This window comes from Sceloporus undulatus, chromosome 1, assembly GCF_019175285.1.
Source record: "Sceloporus undulatus isolate JIND9_A2432 ecotype Alabama chromosome 1, SceUnd_v1.1, whole genome shotgun sequence".
Lineage (NCBI taxonomy): Eukaryota > Metazoa > Chordata > Lepidosauria > Squamata > Phrynosomatidae > Sceloporus > Sceloporus undulatus.
The window spans coordinates 99,495,737-99,514,369 of NC_056522.1; the positions used below are offsets into that span (position 1 = coordinate 99,495,737).

At 37.9% G+C, this 18,633-nt stretch overlaps 1 protein-coding gene across 2 annotated transcripts; it reads right to left on the minus strand.

Annotated features, from left to right (window-relative positions):
* Window positions 1–297: 297 nt before the first annotated feature.
* Window positions 298–18,377, minus strand: C1H6orf58 (chromosome 1 C6orf58 homolog). 2 transcript variants are annotated; one of them, XM_042446102.1, is made up of 7 exons: window positions 18,321–18,377; window positions 9,186–9,552; window positions 7,928–8,014; window positions 6,093–6,277; window positions 5,380–5,510; window positions 2,688–2,926; window positions 298–656 (listed from the first exon to the last, which is right to left on the minus strand). In XM_042446102.1, the coding sequence occupies exons 2-7, from the start codon at window positions 9,505–9,507 to the stop codon at window positions 568–570; spliced, it is 1,053 nt and encodes a 350-aa protein (XP_042302036.1). In that variant the 5' UTR covers window positions 9,508–9,552; window positions 18,321–18,377; the 3' UTR covers window positions 298–567. The 2 variants fall into 2 exon arrangements, with proteins under 2 accessions (XP_042302036.1, XP_042302045.1); XM_042446111.1 differs by lacking the exon at window positions 18,321–18,377 and adding an exon at window positions 14,745–14,890 and having other exon boundaries at window positions 9,186–9,454.
* Between the last annotated feature and the right edge of the window lie 256 nt (window positions 18,378–18,633).

The window sequence follows — 18,633 nt, forward strand, 5'->3', positions numbered from 1 at the left end:
TGCATGCGTGGCTCATCACTTCCCTAACCAGCTTTAAGGCTGAGCTGAAAACCATATTGTTTAGGGAAGCGTTCTCAGGGAATTTGTGATTGTCATCTGGCTGGCTGATAATATTTGATGTGATGTGATTTGTTTTATATTTGATGTTTTTAATTTGTTTTTTCTTTTCTATATGGTAATTTTATCTATTCCTCTTTTACTTGCTATTATCTTAGAATGTACGCCTTGGGCAGGCTTTTATATACTCTTTAATTTTACCGATTTTGTACAGCGCTGTGTATAATTACAGCGCTTTAGAAATAAAGTTTAATAATAATAATAATAATAATATTTAAAAACAAAGTAAGTCAGACATCTGCTGGTTTACTCCCTAGCCAAATAAAGGAATACTCTATGGTTGTTGTTGTTGTTTGTTTGTTTGTTGTTATTTTTTTGCAATAAAACAATTTTGCCACATTTTGTATCCTTTTCTTCCAAAGAAAGTCCTTGATTTAACGAGGGAGTAAACCAGACAGGTTTTGCTGGAACCACTAATGGCCCACAGCCCATACTTTTCCTGCTCCTGTGCTAAACCAAACCTTCAAGGATGCTGCGGCCAATTGTTCTTCCTTCTTCTGTAGACATGGCCATTCTCCATAATGGTAACAAAATTCTCCCTGATTAAAAGAGAAAAAAGAAAAGAAAGCATTTATTTAGTTAGTTAGTTCAACATTTTAAATCATTTTTCATCTGAGTGTGTCAAACAGTTGTGTCAAACAATGAACAAGATCCTTGATGGGGAGATGTAGTGTAAAGTTCCACCCAGGCAAAGCTATACTATTTCTCCCCTCACCCCTCTTGCAGGACTCACCTTTGTTCTGGGACCTCCCTCCAGAGCTATTTAATAGCTGGTGGAGAGTAGACAAACATCAAAGAAGTATTTGCCTCTGTCCTTATCACCAGACACATGACACCATCATTCTCTAGGACCTTCTGAGGCACACCCTTAGGTCCCAAAGGAAAATGTCATTGTGGTGTTTCATTTTGCCCATTGTAATCTAGATGCTGTCATGTGGTTCTAATGGGGGGGGGGAATTCATGCCAATAGTAAGCTCAAGGACTCCAATCTGGGTCAGGGCTATGATGGGGGGTTCAGAGAGTTAAAGGTGTAGATAATGACATTCAAAGCCTTAAACAACTTGGGACCTTGATACTTCAAGGACTTGCTAACTGCTATCAAGTCAACTTTGACATATGACAACTCTACGAATGAGAGGTAACTCTGGCCCGGTACAGACCTCGGAAAAAGGGAGGCCTGCCAGTACCTTTTTCCCCCTGCAGGGAAGCCGCAGCTGCCAAACAGTGTGGCCTCCCTGCAGAGAAAAAGAACCCGCGAAAAGTGGGTTCTTTTTGTGCCGTGCCAGTTACGCCCGAGTGCACCAATGGTGCACTTGTGACATAACTGGCGCGGCATGACATGACATGCAGATGCTATGCGTCCATCACATCACAACGGCAGCGACCATATACATGGGGCGTCGCCACTGTTACGGCGCCACACCGTATAGTTGCTGCGCGGTCCCTTAACCCTAGTACTCCACCAGCACGGCACATTTGGTCTGTCTGGACCGGGCCCCTCTTATCAACAGCCCTGCTCAGGACTTGGAAACTCAGAATCATCACTTCCTTGATGGAGTCTAGCCATCTGGGATGCAGGCTTCATCTTTTCCTACTGCCTTCTACATTACTAAGCGTTTACATATATACCTGCATGAGCTCTGATGTTGCTGGGGTGACCCTTCTCTATGGAGATGAATGCAGAGGAAATCTGCACCAGGACTGATGCGGGTTGTAACCATCTGGAACAGATCTTATCACATTGCCTGGCAGTAGCCAGCCCGTATCCAACCCAGGCTGCTCTGGCAGCTTTTCATGAATGGGAAAATCCAAAATGGCTAACACAAATTCCCAAAGTGGACACATCTCCATATTGGATACGGGCTGTCTACTGCCCAAGCTCATGGCTGTGCAATAAGCTCCGTTCCAGATGGTTACAACCCGTGTATATCCCAGTGTGGATTTCCTGTGCAATAATCTCCTATGCCTCCCAGTGGGGACAATAATATGGGAAAGGGCCTTCTCTGGTGTGGTAGCCCACTTAAGGAATACTCCCCACCACCACCACCACTACTCAGAGGCCAGATTGGAGCCCACACTATTGTCTTTTTGGTACCAAGAAAAAACATAGTGGCAGAAAGGCAGGCTATAGATAGATAAATTAACTAAGCAATTGACTAAAGCTTTTGAATTCTGATTGATTTTTGTCTAAGTTTGTACATGACAGCTTTTAAATTGTCTGAACTGCTTTACAACTGTCCCATTTTAAGTGTTAAATGCTTTTATTGTATGCCACTCAGAGATCCTCAGATATAGAACAGAATATATTTTTTAATAAAATAAGTAAGTGAAGCTCCACCCTCACCCACTTATACTTTAAAGTTAAAATTTTGCAGGTGCATGAATGGAGTAGCATTTAGTTAGGCTTTGAGTATTGTTTGTTCTTTCTTCTTAAACAGAAAACCATAAGGATTTAAAAGGTGTTTTTTAAAAAATAAAAATAAAAATTAAACAGTCTATATATTAATGCCATACCTGTAAATTAATACAAATGATTAAATATGGACTATTTGCTTGCCTAACACTCCTACCAATTTTCTCATTGGCTCCCCGAAGAGCTCCAAGAAAAAACAGCACTCTGTTCTGCACAGGTGTGAAGTCTGCAATGAAAGGTGCTTTGTCTCCTTCCAAAAGTATTCGAGGTGGTAGTCCAGTCTGGAAGTGGTTTGTTGTGTTCTGATTTGTACGAAAATGTGTGGCTGCAATGAAGTCAACTGCAAGTGCCCAATCCTTCCCAAAGCTGCTTTCAGGATCACTGAGATAAAGTAATCTGAAATGGGGGGGGAGAACATGAGGTCAGGTTTCAATTCACTCAATATTCCTTCTACTGTCAACAGGAGAAATGCTTTCTGACCTAATAGAATTGTGGGCAACTGATTCACAGAGGGATTTCTAATCTCATCTGACTGGTAACTACATCGCTCTTGGGCAATACTTTGAACTCCAGGAAGCCTGTTATAGCCTGTTAATTAAAAGTTTGGATTTAGTCCTGGTGCAGACCCAGTAGGAGTAGTTTCCAAACTCCAGGTCCCCCCATGAAACTTATGTTTTGTCAGGACTGGCATATGTGTGAAATATGGTTTTCCTAGTGATATAGGGAAGCAATTCATCAAACAAATGTCTGTGTGCCCCAACTGATAGTCTTACAGCCTAGAAAAAGGCAATTAAGCCCTCTTGTCTAGTGAAATAACTGATTTCAGAGGATTAAAAAAGGAACAAAGTTTGTTTTGATTTTCAAATCAAAAAATGACTAGGGTGGAGAGTTTATTACTCAGATCAGTCCTAGTAAATAAATTACAGATTTTTTGGCCCTTATACACCCACAGAGTATAGTGCTAATGACTACATTGGAATTCAACCAGAATGTCTACTTTCATCCATTATACAGTATATGTCACTAAAAAAGGAAAAGGAAATGAGGACACATGTCATGTCATCAGTCAAATAGACAACAATCTCCTAGTAAAGAACCCTAATTTAATCTAAACATTCCATGCAAAATATAGAAATTCCTATTTTTCACAGGACCAGCATAATGGCATTTTTAATTGGTATCTACTTCCTCCTAGTTAGGCAATAGAATTTTTTTCTTTGCTAGTCTCAGCTAAAAGGCTTCTTTGAGATATAGCAATTTAATATTAAAGGATCAATTTCTAATTTCAACCTGTAGCGCTATCAATAGGGACCCGGAATCCCATTCCAGCCAAAGGTGTGCTGTGTCTCCAAATAGCACTAGTGTCACTCTAAAGGCCAACACAATTTCCTAAGTGGACACATCTGCTTCCCCCCCCCAATGCAAAATGCAAGCAAAAGAATTAAATAGAAAAGGTCTAACAAAGCAATCATTACTGTGCATAATCAAGCTTCTTTTCCTTCTTTATATCCTGTTTGAATTATACTCTATGTGGGGGTACCTTTGAAAATTGTTTGGAAACTAAAGAAGGTCCACAATACTAACTGGAACATATAATTTCCCTGTTGAAACAGCTTCACTGGCTACTGGTTCATTTCCAGGCACAATTCAAAATGCTGATTGTGATCTATGAAACTGTACACAGCTGGAGTTCCAGCTATCAAAAAGACCACCGTCCAAAACACACTGCAGAAATAATCCAATCTGAGATCACTTTAACTGCCTTGGATCAGACACAGACCATTCTGCTTACTCAGCCCTTTGAGTATTAATTCCCCATTTCAAAAGGTGTTTTAACTGGAATGTGTTGTATTTGTATTTTTATAATTATTGTAATGCAATTGGCCCTCCACATCTACAGATTCTGCATTCCCTGGTTCAAATTCCACAGCTTGAAAAAAAAATTTTGTAAAAAAAAACCCAAAGCAAGCCTTGATTTTGCAATTTTATATAAGAGACACCATTTTACAACACCATTGTATGTAATGGGATTTGAGCATCCACAAATGTTGGTATCCTCAGAGGGTCATGGAACCAAACCTCAGCAGATACCAAGGGACCACTGATCATCAAGCTATTTCAGCCAAGGCTATCAGAGCGGCTTACAAATTATTAATTAGACATTTCCCTGCCCTCAGGCTTACAATCTAAAAAGACAAGATACAAAAGGAGAAGGGAATGGCAGTGAGGAAGGGGAAAAGTTCATGAAAAACTACACAGGTACACATATGTCTGTCCTCTACAAATGGAATAGCCAGAAGCTGAAATCCTGTATCACATGTAAATTTACACACACATTGATCAATGATGGTTGTACTATGCCATCCTTTCTCTGGATGTTGATGTTACATAACTAGGTGTACATCTGCCAATGTGTCTGCTTATCGCTCCACTGTGTAACAGGGAATGAGCAATGGTTGCAGTTCCAGTGAATTGAATGGTGCATTAAAGACGGTAACAAATAGTTATGCTTGGCTCCATGTTCAATAGTTATATCCGCTTATACAACCAGGACTTTAGCCATTGTGCAATGGTTAAAAGAACCAAAACAAAAAACAAATCAGTCATACAGCCACATGCATAAGGGAATTTACATGTGCATATGATACCAAGAAAAAGCTAGTGTGAAAGTCAAGAATTGGCAGGAGTCTTCCACCACTGCTCCCCTCCAGCATCTGCTGCCTAACAGCAGCCCTGTATATCAATTGCTGCTGGTTAAGAATGGATTCTCAAACCAATATCTGACTCATGAATACAAACAGTTGGAAACCTGCTGAAAGCCTTTAGTACATTGGATAGTTTTACTTTACCGATTTCGAAACTTTGGAAGTGCAAAACCGATGGAGAGGACATGAGCTTTCCACATGTACTTTAGTGCTTCATCTTGTGAGAAGGAATGAGTTGCAGATGACTCAGTACTTGGTGCAGTGGATAAAAGATACTAAAAGTAGAAATACATGTATCTGTTATTATGGCTAATCAACTTCCCTCCCCTCAAATTGATTACATTTGGTATGGGTATAGGTGAGCTTGATCCCTTTTTCTTTTCTCAGAATCTCTTGGAAATGATTCCCCCCCCCCTTTTAAAATTCATTTGGAAATTAAACACCAACTTCAGTGGGACATACCTGTCATTTTCCATGGCATGCTTCTGCTGATGTTGCCAAGGAAATGGTATTAAGAAGTATAGTTGGCCCTCCATTTTCGCAGGGTATCTATTGTGCCACTCCTCCCCAGTGAAAATGGAGGCTTATGCATATTCAAGCCTCATAGGCTTGAATGGGATGCGCCATTGGAAATAGTAGAAGTTGCCCCTCCGCAGATATTTGAGCACACAGATCCCAGATCTGTGAGTTAGAAGGGGCAACTGTATATTACCTTTGACACTGGAAGTAATATATGTTTTTCACAATAGTCTTCTAGAATTTAAAAAACAACAGCAGGAGCAGCAACAGCAACAACAGCATCCCACGTTGGGATCCCATTTTGGGAGAAAGGCAGGATATTAAACAAGCCACACTACCTTGAAGAACTTTCTCCAGTCATCCATGAGTGCTGGGGCCTGGGCATTGCATTCAGTAGTGGTGTGACAGAAATCAGCTTCCTGCCCATCTGGTGGGAGTATTTTTACCTCATATGGCAGCTCTCCAAAGAAGCCACTATCCACAGCTCCCAGAAAGGGAATAACTGATAGGTAGTAATTCATGCCTAGAGTAGTGAACAGTAGTGAGCCTGGTTTAGCAGAAGACATCTTGACAGATAGAAAAATTGCTTCTGAAAGTGATGTTCTCATATATACAGTCTCCTTCATTTGGCAGAACTAAAACCCTCTTGGTTCAGTTTATCTTAATCCAAAATATTCGTGGCTAAGTGACTGCAACCATAGGCTTTCTCTTCACTGTCATGAGCCCATATTCATACCATAGATCATTTTTTTGGATAATAACAATAGGGAGAACTAAAAATGATAACGCTTCATGCAACCTCCTAAAAGAGGGGAACAAATCTAAGCAGTCTCAGCATAACTGAACAGTGTGTTACATGTTCAGCTTTATGATTATTATATTTTGTGAAATGTGGTAAAGTTGTTAAAATTTAGTCATAGTCACTAATGGCTTATACAGGCATTTTTATATCTTGTTTTAGAAATATGGTGCTCTTCTAATTCTTCTATTACATTGAATAAAAATATGTTCATGCTACATGAAGACTACATGGCATGCATATCACAATTCAGTATCGATGATCATATATTATTCCAATTCTCAAGTTGTGCCTCTGTTATTATGGAGATAATCCTATAATGGCTTTGTGTAACTGTCAGCTCCCATGAAAGCTGTAATGTCAAGACATGAAATTTTCATCAATCACACTCAACAACTCTTTGATAATCTTTTAATGCTTTATTTTGTTCTTATTTTTCTCTAGAGAACTAACCTGGTGTAGTATTTGAGTCTTGGACCTTGATCATGGAAACCAGGTTTCAAATCCCTACTCAGCCATGGAAACCTACTGGAGGGTGCATCTTCACTGTAACAATAATGCAGTGTGATACCACTTTAACTGCTATGGCTCTGTCCTACAGAATCCTGGGGTTTGTAGTTGGGTGAGGCACCACCACTCTTTGGCAGAGAAGGCTAAAGACCCTGTAAAACTACAAGTTCCAAGATTCCATAGGATGAAACTACAGCACTGAAAATGGAGTCAAACTACATTATTTCCACAGTTCAGATGCAATTTTTGGAGTAAAACTCACAGAATTCCTTGAGGGGAATTCTGGAAGTTGTGGTCCAAAACCTGACTTTCCCCAGCTTTGATAGTCTGTGAACTGATTGCCCAACTGCGTCAATGATGCTACAAGAATATGTGATCATGAGAGAGTTGCCCTGGTTGCGACAATAGCAAAATATTAAAGATGACCTTCACAGAGGAGATTCAGCAAGTTCCTCCACAATTTGCCCTTGTATCACATATATCCCAGGGTTGTGAAAGCTACTGGTACTTGTTCTCTATATCCAGTTCCTGTAACTAAAGGAAGAACTGCTATTCAAGCTTTATTAAGCAGGCTGGTGCTAGTATTGATGGTGCTTATGAAGGTGGAGGAAGAGGAGGAGAGGCACAACAGCAGCTGCAGTCACTCTTATTTCATTAGGAAATACTACCTGAAATCTTATTCATATTGAAAAACTAGATTAAAAAAAAGAATATCAGCTGCTATTGAGCATGTGGTGTAAGGAATTTCCTCAGCTATGTCTAGTAACAGCAAAGTGCCTTGTTTGGGGTAAATCTTAATGGTTAACAAATGCTGAATTGCTTTCAAAGCCATACAATATTTCATGAAGAAGCAGAAACACTTACAAGCCCACCAGCTGTTGATGGATATGCACATGTTGTCTCCATCCATATGGCCACATGTTGTGGCATTCAAGGGATCTGCTAGTCTGCCTGGGAGGAAAATATCAGAGTATTTCAGACAATGTATTTGTATAAATGGTAAATGAATTTTATACTTGACCCAGAGCTTTGCTTTGTTTGTGAAGTTTATTTGTTTATGAAGTTGTTGATCTTGGTGCTTAGCCAAGGGAAAGGACAGGTATATCTCAAAATTTAGCCTAGGTCCATCTCATATATCACCAGCAGCTGAATGTTTCTCATATGCTGATACTAGCCAATCTGATTTGCCAGTCAGAATTATCTGAACCTTGGCTAACAAACAATGTTTATTCATTGAGTGAAAAATCAATATTTTCTGTTCCAAGAGAGGTAGCGGACATGTATTCCTCAGGATGACATTTGAGAATTCCTCTTTCAATAGATACAGAACTGATTATGTTTGATTGTGTAAAGGTCTTTGGGGCTGAATTGATTTTATCCACATCTGAATGTGTGCATGGTTTTAATTTATCTTAAACTTCTCTAAATAGCTGGTTTGAGCCTTTTAAATTATTCAACATATTTTAGATTTATTTAAGTTATTTTCACTTGCTTAAACTATTTTAATTGAGTTGAATTAACTTTATTATACACCACCCTAAGGTCTCACATTATATGAAAGAATACAAACGTTCTCCTCTTCTGCTTCCTTTTATCTCCTGTCTTTTAATGGATTTGTTTTAAAGTATTTTAATCAAACATATTGCTTAACTAGATTTTAACAAGAACTTTTCTATATATTTTACTACTCTCTTTGTAGAGGTTTTAAGTGTATTTTTTTTAAATTATGTAAACCACTGAGTCCCAGTGGTACGATAATAATAATAAAGTTTATTTATATTTCCCGCCTCTCCCAAGGATCAAGGTGGGATTACATCAATAAAAATGATACAATAATGCAAAATATGATCAATAAAACACTAATACTGAATTAACCAACATTCCTATTAGTTTTATAAAATAACAATTCATCAATTCATCAACAGAGTGCAGTACAAATGAAATTTATTATTATTATTATTATTATTATTATTATTATTATTATTATTATATTAAAATTAAAAAAATTATTGGCTACTCATTGAGAGAAAATTGCATCCTCTTCCATTCTGGATTCATACCTTCTCGGTATTTTACTTCTCAGGAAACATTAAAGGTTTAGAGTGTAAGAAATTGTTTGTACCTGTTTCATATTGCCAACCATGCTGCAAGGGAAGTCCCCAGAGAATATTGCCAACATTATTTGGTCCCAGACTAAGAAAATACTTAGCTGAGGAGTTGAGCAAGATTTTGTATAATCCCATTCTCTCTATGTAGTTCCAGGCATTGATGACAAGGGTGTTGCCTTGTTTGGAGTAATCTTCCAAGCTTCCAGGTGCAAACTGCCAGAGTGGAGGAAAGGCATCTCTGTCCCCTTCATGCTCCTCAATTTGCCTTTCTGCAGGCACTGGACTGAAAACAGTCATAGTTAGGAGGAAATGGACAAGGTATAGCATAGATCCCATGCTGGACAGGACTATGTTGCTTCTGGACCTCACCAAGCGTGGAAGCTGATTTTAAACAAGTAAAGACCAATCAGAATGCGACATGTACATTCCATGAAAATCAGATACTTTTCCCCCACCCAGTTCTTTATTGGTTTTTCCCCTTAAGCTTTATCCAAAAGACCCAATTATGGAAGTGTTTTATCCCATCATTACTACCTTAGAAATGCAGGTTCAGCACAACAAATAATTTATCTTCCAGTAAGAAGGAAGGCTAAAGTGAGGCAATAAAATAGCATATATAAATCAGTGATGTGTTTCTCTCTTTCCCCCCCCAGCAAATGTTGTTTTCCCCACAGCAACATACTGTTTGTGACAGGCCCACATTAGCACACACACAACAAGGCCAATGCCATTTTAGGCTGCATCAGTAGAAGTATAGTGTCTAGATCAAGGGAAGTAATATTTTCAGTCTATTCTGCTTTGGTCGGGCCCCACCTGGAATATTGTGTCCAGTTCTAGGCACCACAATTCAAAAAGGATGTTGAGAAACTGGAGCGTGTCCAAAGGAGGGTGACTAAAATGGTGAAGGGTCTGGAAACCATGTCCTATGAGGAACGACTTAGGGAGCTGGGGATGTTTAGCCTGGAGAAGAGAATGTTCTGTGGGAAGGAAGCCAGGAGGAACTTCCTAACAGTAAAGGCTGTTCGACAGTGGAACTAACTCTCTCAGAGTGTGGTGGAGTCTCCTTCTTTGGAGGTCTTTAAGCAGAGGCTGGATGGCCATCTGTCGGGGATGCTTTGATTGAGATTTCCTGCCTGACAGAATGGGGTTGGACTGGATGGCCCTTGCGGTCTTTTCCAGCTCTATTATTCTATGATTGTATGAGGAACAGAAATGTGCTTTGCACAATTAGTACAGAAAATAACGGAAGCTCCCGGAGAACTGAGAGATAGCTTGATTTGACTGCTTCCATGTGAGCAATCACTCTGAATTATTCCATTTGTAACTTTCAAAACTTTGCTTTTCTGTGCTTCTTCCATAATCACCATGACCACTTGAAAATTAGGTAAGGAAAAAGAAGACAGAAGATATTTTATATCATATTTTGCTCCAAAAAGTTGAAGCTCAAGACAAATCCTAAGAATATAAAGGGAAAGAAATACAGTTCTGTGAAAGTTTATTAAAGAATTAAAAATAGATGTATATGTTAAACTGGATATGTATTTGTATGGAATAATGGAATGTATATATGATTTATGTAAAACTAATAAAGAACATTTGAACAACAGAAAGTTTAGAATAGCAGCACAACATACACTGGACAAAAGACAAAATGATTTCCTGGAATCAGTTTTTACAATTTAATAAATTAATTGATTTAATAAATTACTTAATTACTGTTCATGTAGAGGAACACAAATTTGCTGGAGTTTATACAAATATGAACATTTCTGTACCTATTTCTGTGGCATGCTGGCTGAAACATTCTGGAAACTGTAATCCAAAAAAGTAACTTTTCATAGCTTTGATGTTGGTGAAGCCCCTAGTTATACCTGTAGCTGGGTATGCAAAATTATCAACAAACACTAAATTCTCTCCCTTTCTGCAGCAGAAACAAATTTGCATTGTTCTCCATTTCTTTTCTGAAAAGATCTAAGGAGATCCAAGAAAAGGTATCTTAGGAAATCTCATCTGGCCTGGAGTTCCTTATCTGTCTCTTACCACATGATGGTGCTACAGAGTTGATTTCCTTCCCAAGCTTTTCCGTCTGGCAGAAACAAAACAACTGCAATGTGAATAGTCTCATCTTAATTCATTTCTAGTTTTAAAATAATGTTTAAAAACAGGGTGCAAAAAATGAGGATCACATCCAATGTTTAGAGACACAAATCTGTGGATAAAATAGGAGTAAATAATAAAGCAATTAACACACAGGTGCCTATTGTTTGCATGTTTTGCATTTAACATGCATTGTAATTTATTCTTATAATTGTTTTAACTGGCTGTTGGCATATAATAACCTTCAAAACAGCCTGGGATGTGTTCTGGAAGCTGCAGGTCGGAACGTGCTTGGCCTTATATGTAAGTGGAAAGGTCTTCTGCTTTCACAAAGGGGCCCTGTAATTCTGACCCAGGATTTTATCTTGTATCAGATATTTAAAATGAAGGGGGAATAAACCTTTTGATCTTTGCAGTCTTCCTACCAAAACAAAAAAAAATTTTTTTCCCTACTTGGTACATTTCTCCATTTGAGATGATGTATTTTATTATTAATAGCAAGAATGAATATGATGGTCCTGGAGCAAATGTAAGGGAAATTACTGTTCTGTTCTGAAAATTAGTCTGTATATAAATTGGCATAAAATGCATGCATATATATGAATAGTCTATTCTCATTATGTCTCTTTAGTCTTTCGTTATTTGCTTTCAACCATCCTTTTTGGTTTAAACTGTAATTCCTTCTCCATTAATTAGCCTCTAACTAACTGTGGGGTGCCTTCCTGTTGCCATGGGTTTTCCACATAGGATTTCTGCATTGTTTCTTGACCTCATTCCTTTTGGCTATTCAGTAGGATAATGAAATTGCAGCCAAGAGGCAGAACTCCTGAAGTGTTAATCATTAGGGGGAAGAGACAATCTCTGTAGGTGTAGTTTTTCTAACCCTCAAATGACAGACAGCACTAGATTCTCCAATTAATGTTTCTGTGTAACTCTTAAACATACAGGAGGTCTATGGTCCATTAACATCAGCAAAAAGGCTTTTTAAGGAGGCACATTTGTCAAAATAAAATGGGGAGGGTATGTAGAAATCTAAGAGGCCTCTACAGAATAATCTAACTGTCCAGAAAAATAGTAAGTACATAGGCCAAGATCCTACAATAGAGTTGATTTGTGCAAGTCTCTGCGTGTGGATGGCACAGTGCAATGGTTTGAGTGTTGGGCCACAACTATGATGATCAGGGTCCAATTCCTTGCTTGGCCATGGAAACCCACTGGATGACCTTAAGCAAATCACACAGTCTCATCTCAGAAAACCCCATGATAGACCAGCCTTGGTTGGGAACAAACTTGAAGGCACAAAACAACAACAAAATTAATATTTTAGCTTGATCATTTTAAAATTATTGTAATCTGCTTTGAATAACATCTTGGAACAAATATGGGATATACAATTAACCAAACAATAAGATTCACTGTTAACACTTTTTTGTTATGAGGCAAGAATGTGTCATAATCTGCCAAAGGTGCAGTTAGAGATGAGAGCCTTTGTGGGATTCAGATTCCCATGTAAGGGAGGAAAGCGTTGAAAAGGAAAAGGGAAGTCCAGAGATATTAGAGGAGTGTGTGATGTTATTTGTGAATCAAAGAGCTAGTTCAAAGGGGCCCATAACCACCTTGTTCTGTGGGAAGGAGTTCAGTGAAGGAACTTGAACAATGTCAATTTGTAACTTCAGTAGTATGTATCTATTGTAACAACAAGCTTTGAGGACCAACTATCAAGAAAGATACTATCTTAAGTTCTCTATGATGAACTCTATGATGTCTTTTTTCAAAGTGTTACTATCTCTATATAATAGAATGTAGAATTCTTGGAATTCTCTTTTGATTTTCTTTGGGTCGGTAGTTGTCCCCTCTTCTCTCGTCTTTATTTCTGATATTATGTTTCTTTCTTTTTGTTTTTTCAGTCTGTATGAAAGCCATTGACCTGGTTTATTAGCTTGTTCAAAGTATGCTTGCTTTATATATCTTAATTTATTTTGTATTTCCTCGTTTTCTTCCAGATCTATTTGCTTTTTAAGAGTTTTGATTTCTTTGACAGTAATCTTGTTTGATGGATTTCTACTTAACTCTTTTTCTTTTTGTTGTAGCAAAGTATACAATGAATTTAGTTTCTCTCTTTTCTTTCTTTTAATAATGCAGTTTTGCTGAATAAAGAAACCTCTCATGTAGGCTTTAGAGGCCTCCCACACCATTGTCACTTCAATGTCCTCTTTCAAGTTTTCTTCAAAAAATAGTTTTAGGGCTTCTCTCCCCCTTACCAAAATCTCTTATTTTTGGAGTAACATTTGATTAAGTCTCCATGAGTAATAATAAATAAATAAATAAATAAATAAATACAAATTTTATTTATATACCGTCCTTCCTATGATCAGGGCGGTGCACAGCAAATCAAATACAATTTACAAAATACACATACAAATACAATAAAACTATTAAAACCCGTATTAAAACCCATTCTAACCAGCTACCACTGCTGTCAGAGGGGGGGAAAGACTAGCTGGAACTTGTGTCTGGGAATGCTAGCTGGAACAGGAAGGTTTTTAATTCCTTCCTGAACTGGGTCAGGGAGGTGGCCGAGCGGAGCTCTATGGGCAGCATGTTCCAGAGGGTCGGGGCAATGATAGTATATGACCTCCTTGCTGTGGAGGCTAGTCTAGCCCCTGGGACCCTCAGTAGTTGCTGCCCAGATGTTCTGAGGGTGCAGGGCGGAATCTGCTTGTTGTCTTCTAATCTCAATTAGAATAGGGCTGTGATCCAATATAGTCCTAGATTCAAAATTCATCCTCAAGACATCTTTACATATCATTCTAGTGACAAACATCATATCAAGTCTAGAGAGGGATTTATGCCTCTCTGAGGAATATGTAAAGTCTTTAGAGTTTTTGTACTTATATCTCCAGATATCATGGAGAGCCTGTTCTTCAATTAAGTTTTCAAATGTTTTGGGTAGTTTCCCTTGTGTTCTCTTGAACTTTTTCTGAGATTTCCTATCGATTCCTGGATCCACTACCCCATTCCAGTCTCCCAGGATGATGATCTTTTCATAGTTAAATTTACATAGTTCCTTGTTTAATTTGTTATAGAACTGTTCTTTTTTTGTCCAGTGGTGCATATAGTCCTATAATCATACATTTTCCATTTGGAAGTGTTGCTTCTAGACCTATGTACCTTCCTTCTTTATCCTCCAGTAGGGTTTTCACAATAATTTTTTTATTTATATACACCACTACGCCATTTTTCTTTCTTGCATTGGCTGAAATGAATTCTTTACCTAGTCTTTTATTTTCCAAAAGTGTGACATCTTTCTCTCTAATATGCTTTTCTTGAAGGCATATAACATCTGCTTTTTGTTTTTTTAAATAGTGAAATACCTTTCTACGTTTTTATGGGGAATTCATTCCCCTTACATTCCATGATATCATTTTTAAATTATGCATTTTTGTCTTGTAAATTAAATAACCTTTATGTCTTACCTTACTTTCTCTTTTGTCTTTCTTTGCTAGCTCCTGTTGCCTCTTCTTCATTCTCACTATGAGCTTTATTCTGTTCTTCTTTCTCTTCCTCTGTTTCTTCTTCTGAGTCAGATTTGTGGGCAGATTTCCCTTCCTCTTCTTCTTTCTTGTTGATATTTTCTCTTTTCTCTAAATCTCTTTTGTACTTTTTCAGAAAGTCTTTCATTTTCATTATGGAGTTTATCTTAAATGACTCTGATTTATATTTGAACGATACTCCTTCCAGTCTATCCCACCTGTAGATGATGTCACTGTTTTTAGCAAAGATACAAGTGGTTTGTACACAGATCATTTTTTTTAGAATTCTTAAGGGAATGTCCTTGTATATAATTAACTTTTCTCCATCAATTTCTAGCTTTTGGTCATAATTTAGTTGGATAATTTCATCCTTGTTTTTTTCCTTGTGAAATAAATGACAATGTCCCGTGGTAATTTCTTCTGTCTAGCAACTTTTGAATTAATAGGAAACATTTTACTTATTTCCCATTGGAATTGATCCTGTTCTGCTCGTACATAGTCTGCTAATGTAGGTACCAGATATTCATATAGATGTTTGTTCTCCTTTTCTTTTAAGCCTCTAATTTTTATACAGTTCTCTCTTTGTTTTAGATCTTGTAAAGCTCTCTCGTCTAAATCTTTCTCATAATTCTTCTCTAAATCTATAACTTTTTTATTTATCTTATTAGTCTTGACCTCGATTTTTCCTATATTTTTCTCCATCAGAGATATGTCTTCTGTTTCTTTCCCTAAGGTCTCCTTAATGTCTTTTAGTTCTGCTCTGATTTCTTGACAGATTTCCTGTTTAATTTCTTTTCTCATAGCATTCATATCTCTTTTCAGTGCTTTTATATCCTCTTTCATGTCCAAATATAACGTCTTTAGTTCTTCCAATAATGTGGTTTGTTCCAATGAACTTGCTCCAACTGATGTTCTCCTCTGCTGACCTTGTTTTCCTTGTGTTCATTTTGCTTCTTGTTGTATCTATTTTAATTTTTATATTCTTTTTCTTTTCCCTCAGCTTCTCTCTGGGTTTCTTTAGACCCCTTTTCTTCTGTGTCCGCTGTCTTCCCCTGGGTCTCCCTTTTTCCTCCTTCGCTGGTCTTCCCCGCTTGCCTCAGCTTCTCTCTGGGTTTCTTTATACCCCTTTTCTTCTGCGTCTGCTGTCTTCCCCTGGGTCTCTCTTTTCCCTCCTTCGCTGGTCTTCCCTACTTGCCTCAGCTTCTCTCTGGGTTTCTTTAGACCTCTTTTCTTCTGCGTCTGCTGTCTTCCCCTGGGTCTCCCTTTTCCCTCCTTCGCTGGTCTTCCCTGCTTGCCTCGGCTTCTCGGTTAGAGAGGTAATTCTGAGGGAAGAGAAGCCTCAAACTATTTAGGTTAAGACAGGAGAAGAATCCTGTGTAACCAAGTGGTCACAGCATAGCATTCTGATTTTGATTGCATATTAGAATGTAAGAATGTTAAAAATAAATACATTATAAAAAGAAGGAACTTCATGACAGTAAGATTGGTTTTAGCAATGGGAACAATTGCTCAGAGAGGTGGTGCAGTCCCCTTCTCTGGACATTTTCAAAAAGTGGCTGGGCATCTACCTGCTGGGTAGTGGGAGATCATGCACTGAACAGGAGGTTGGACTCCATGCCTCATGAGGCCACTTCAAACTCTGTGATTCCATGATTCTACTATTTTAATTTGGGCCCAGTTCACCAATCCATCCACATCATTTTGAATGTTGGTCCTGTTTTTTGGGGTATCATCTCACCCACCATCCAATTTGGTGTAATTTGCCAATTTGATAAACACGCTTCCTATTCCATCATGTAAGTCATTTAAAAATGTTATGAAGAGGTAACTGTCTGTTCTTTTTCTTTGGACACCTCAATTATATCTCTAAATGCTCAACTGAAGTTTCACGTTACTGCATTGCTAGAAATTTGGGGACTTGATGAACATTTCATTGAGGGGCAGAATTTTTACTAGAGATGACAATGTTTTCATTTTGCCCCTATAGCAGGGCCTTTTTTCATTTTTATAGCTTTTTATATCTTTCATATATTTTCACATGTTAAAAGCCATAGGAAAGAGAACAAGTAAAAAATGAACTAACTCTTACACACACATAGGATTAATTCCCATTCATTTCAATTTTCTAATCATGTTTTACTATGGTTATTATTCTGGAAGGGGAAAACAACTCTGGTTATATATGAATGTTTTCTTGCTAAGTTGTAGTTAGTTAATCAATCAATTTAAAAAGCAGACGACATTGCATTTCAAATCTGAGGAGGTTTTCAATTAAAAGATACGTACAATCCATACTAAAATGGAATACAGCTTACTACCAGGAATCTAAAGAAGACAACCAGTAAAAATAAAGAAGGATATTAAATTAAATTAGCATGTCACAGGAAGAGCCAGGGAATACAATGTGCTGTTCAGAAAGGATTAATCTTCTGATGAACTTTTTTTTTTGTCTAGTCTTTTGTTTTTGTAATGCCAGTTTGTAATCCCATGATCTCATTCTACTCAGAGGGGTGGGGGAGACTGTCTTTTCCAATCTTTCTCCCTTCCAAAATAACAGAAGGCATGAAATCAAAGCCAGAGGCTGGGCTTCAGTGATGGTGATAAAATGACATACTATAAGAGTCTCCATAGAAACCAGGACTCCAGACTCATTCACATACAGAAACTGCTTCCTATGCAATCCAGCTAGATGGATTGATGGGGTGTGTGCTTGTGCCATGCACCCAAGCATGAAACAGAAGAAAGAGAGAGAGAGTATTGTCTTTGTTGTAGTAACAAATCCTATCAAATTTCTGTACAATTCACTGAAGCCTTAAAGCAGGGTCAGGGTAAAAACAGAGTGTTCATCACAATGGTCTCCCAAAGGCTTATACATTACATGAATCAAATAGCTGGTGAGTGTTTTGTTACAATGGTTATACAAAATAATTCTACATTACTTGTTTATCAAAAAATAAGCTTTGTTTTGTTTTTATTGACACCATTTTTGAACCAGAAATGTTCTTTGTGTAATTCAAATATAGTGGGATGGTAACACAAGCTACCTTAAGAAAGGGAGAGGTCTCAGCCATTCCCTTCTTTGATGTAATTCTATAGCATCAAAGGAGAAAAAACATGGGGTTCACAAAACTATAATACGCTAAATACACATTTTGGAATATTTTAATAGACTAAAGAACTGACAAGCATCTGAAATTTAGACCACTCATCTAAAAATTGTTCCTAAGCATGGCATTAAAGAGCAACATTATCAGCAAAGGAGGTTACAGATTTTTACTATGGGCCTCTTTAAACAAAGGGATGTAAATCTAATATGGGAAATGTATGTGGCATTTTCAAAATGAACATTTAAAGGGAACAATTGAAATATGAATTAGGTTGGAGGGTTCTGGTTTATTTTTTTAAATCATTGGCTGGAATCCTAGAGATGTGGATCCAAAACTGCTCTTTGTTCACCTATAGCATGCATTAATGATTGTGGCAGTATTGTCACAATTGTAAATTATCCAAGGAACCTACCTTAAATTCAAGTAAGCTGCTCTTTGCAATGGAGATCTGCAGCGTGGGCAAGTGGGATGCTTCAAAATGTTGTGGCTGTCCCTCTCCCATCCCCCAGCCAAGATATGCCAAGCAGAAGCTTCTCCTTAGGGGCAGAACAGCTTGGGAGCAGGAGGGCATGCTAGTCACATCATTCTGAAGCACCCCACTAGCCCTCACCACAGACCTCCATAATTCAGAGCAGTCCCTCAGATTTAAGGTTGTTTCTCAGCCATTAATATTAAACTCAGTTTCACAGTCTATAAAATATTACTGACTGGAGTTTTAGGCTGTC

Coding starts and splice junctions, on each gene's coding strand:
- C1H6orf58 (XM_042446102.1), bottom strand. CDS start 9,507: ATGGGATCTATGCTATACCTTGTCCATTTCCTCCTAACTATGACTGTT. Junction 8,015..9,185: donor TGGTTGGCAATATGAAACAG/GTACAAACAATT, acceptor TTTTCCTCCCAG/GCAGACTAGCAGATCCCTTG. Junction 6,278..7,927: donor CATCAACAGCTGGTGGGCTT/GTAAGTGTTTCT, acceptor TCACTACTCTAG/GCATGAATTACTACCTATCA.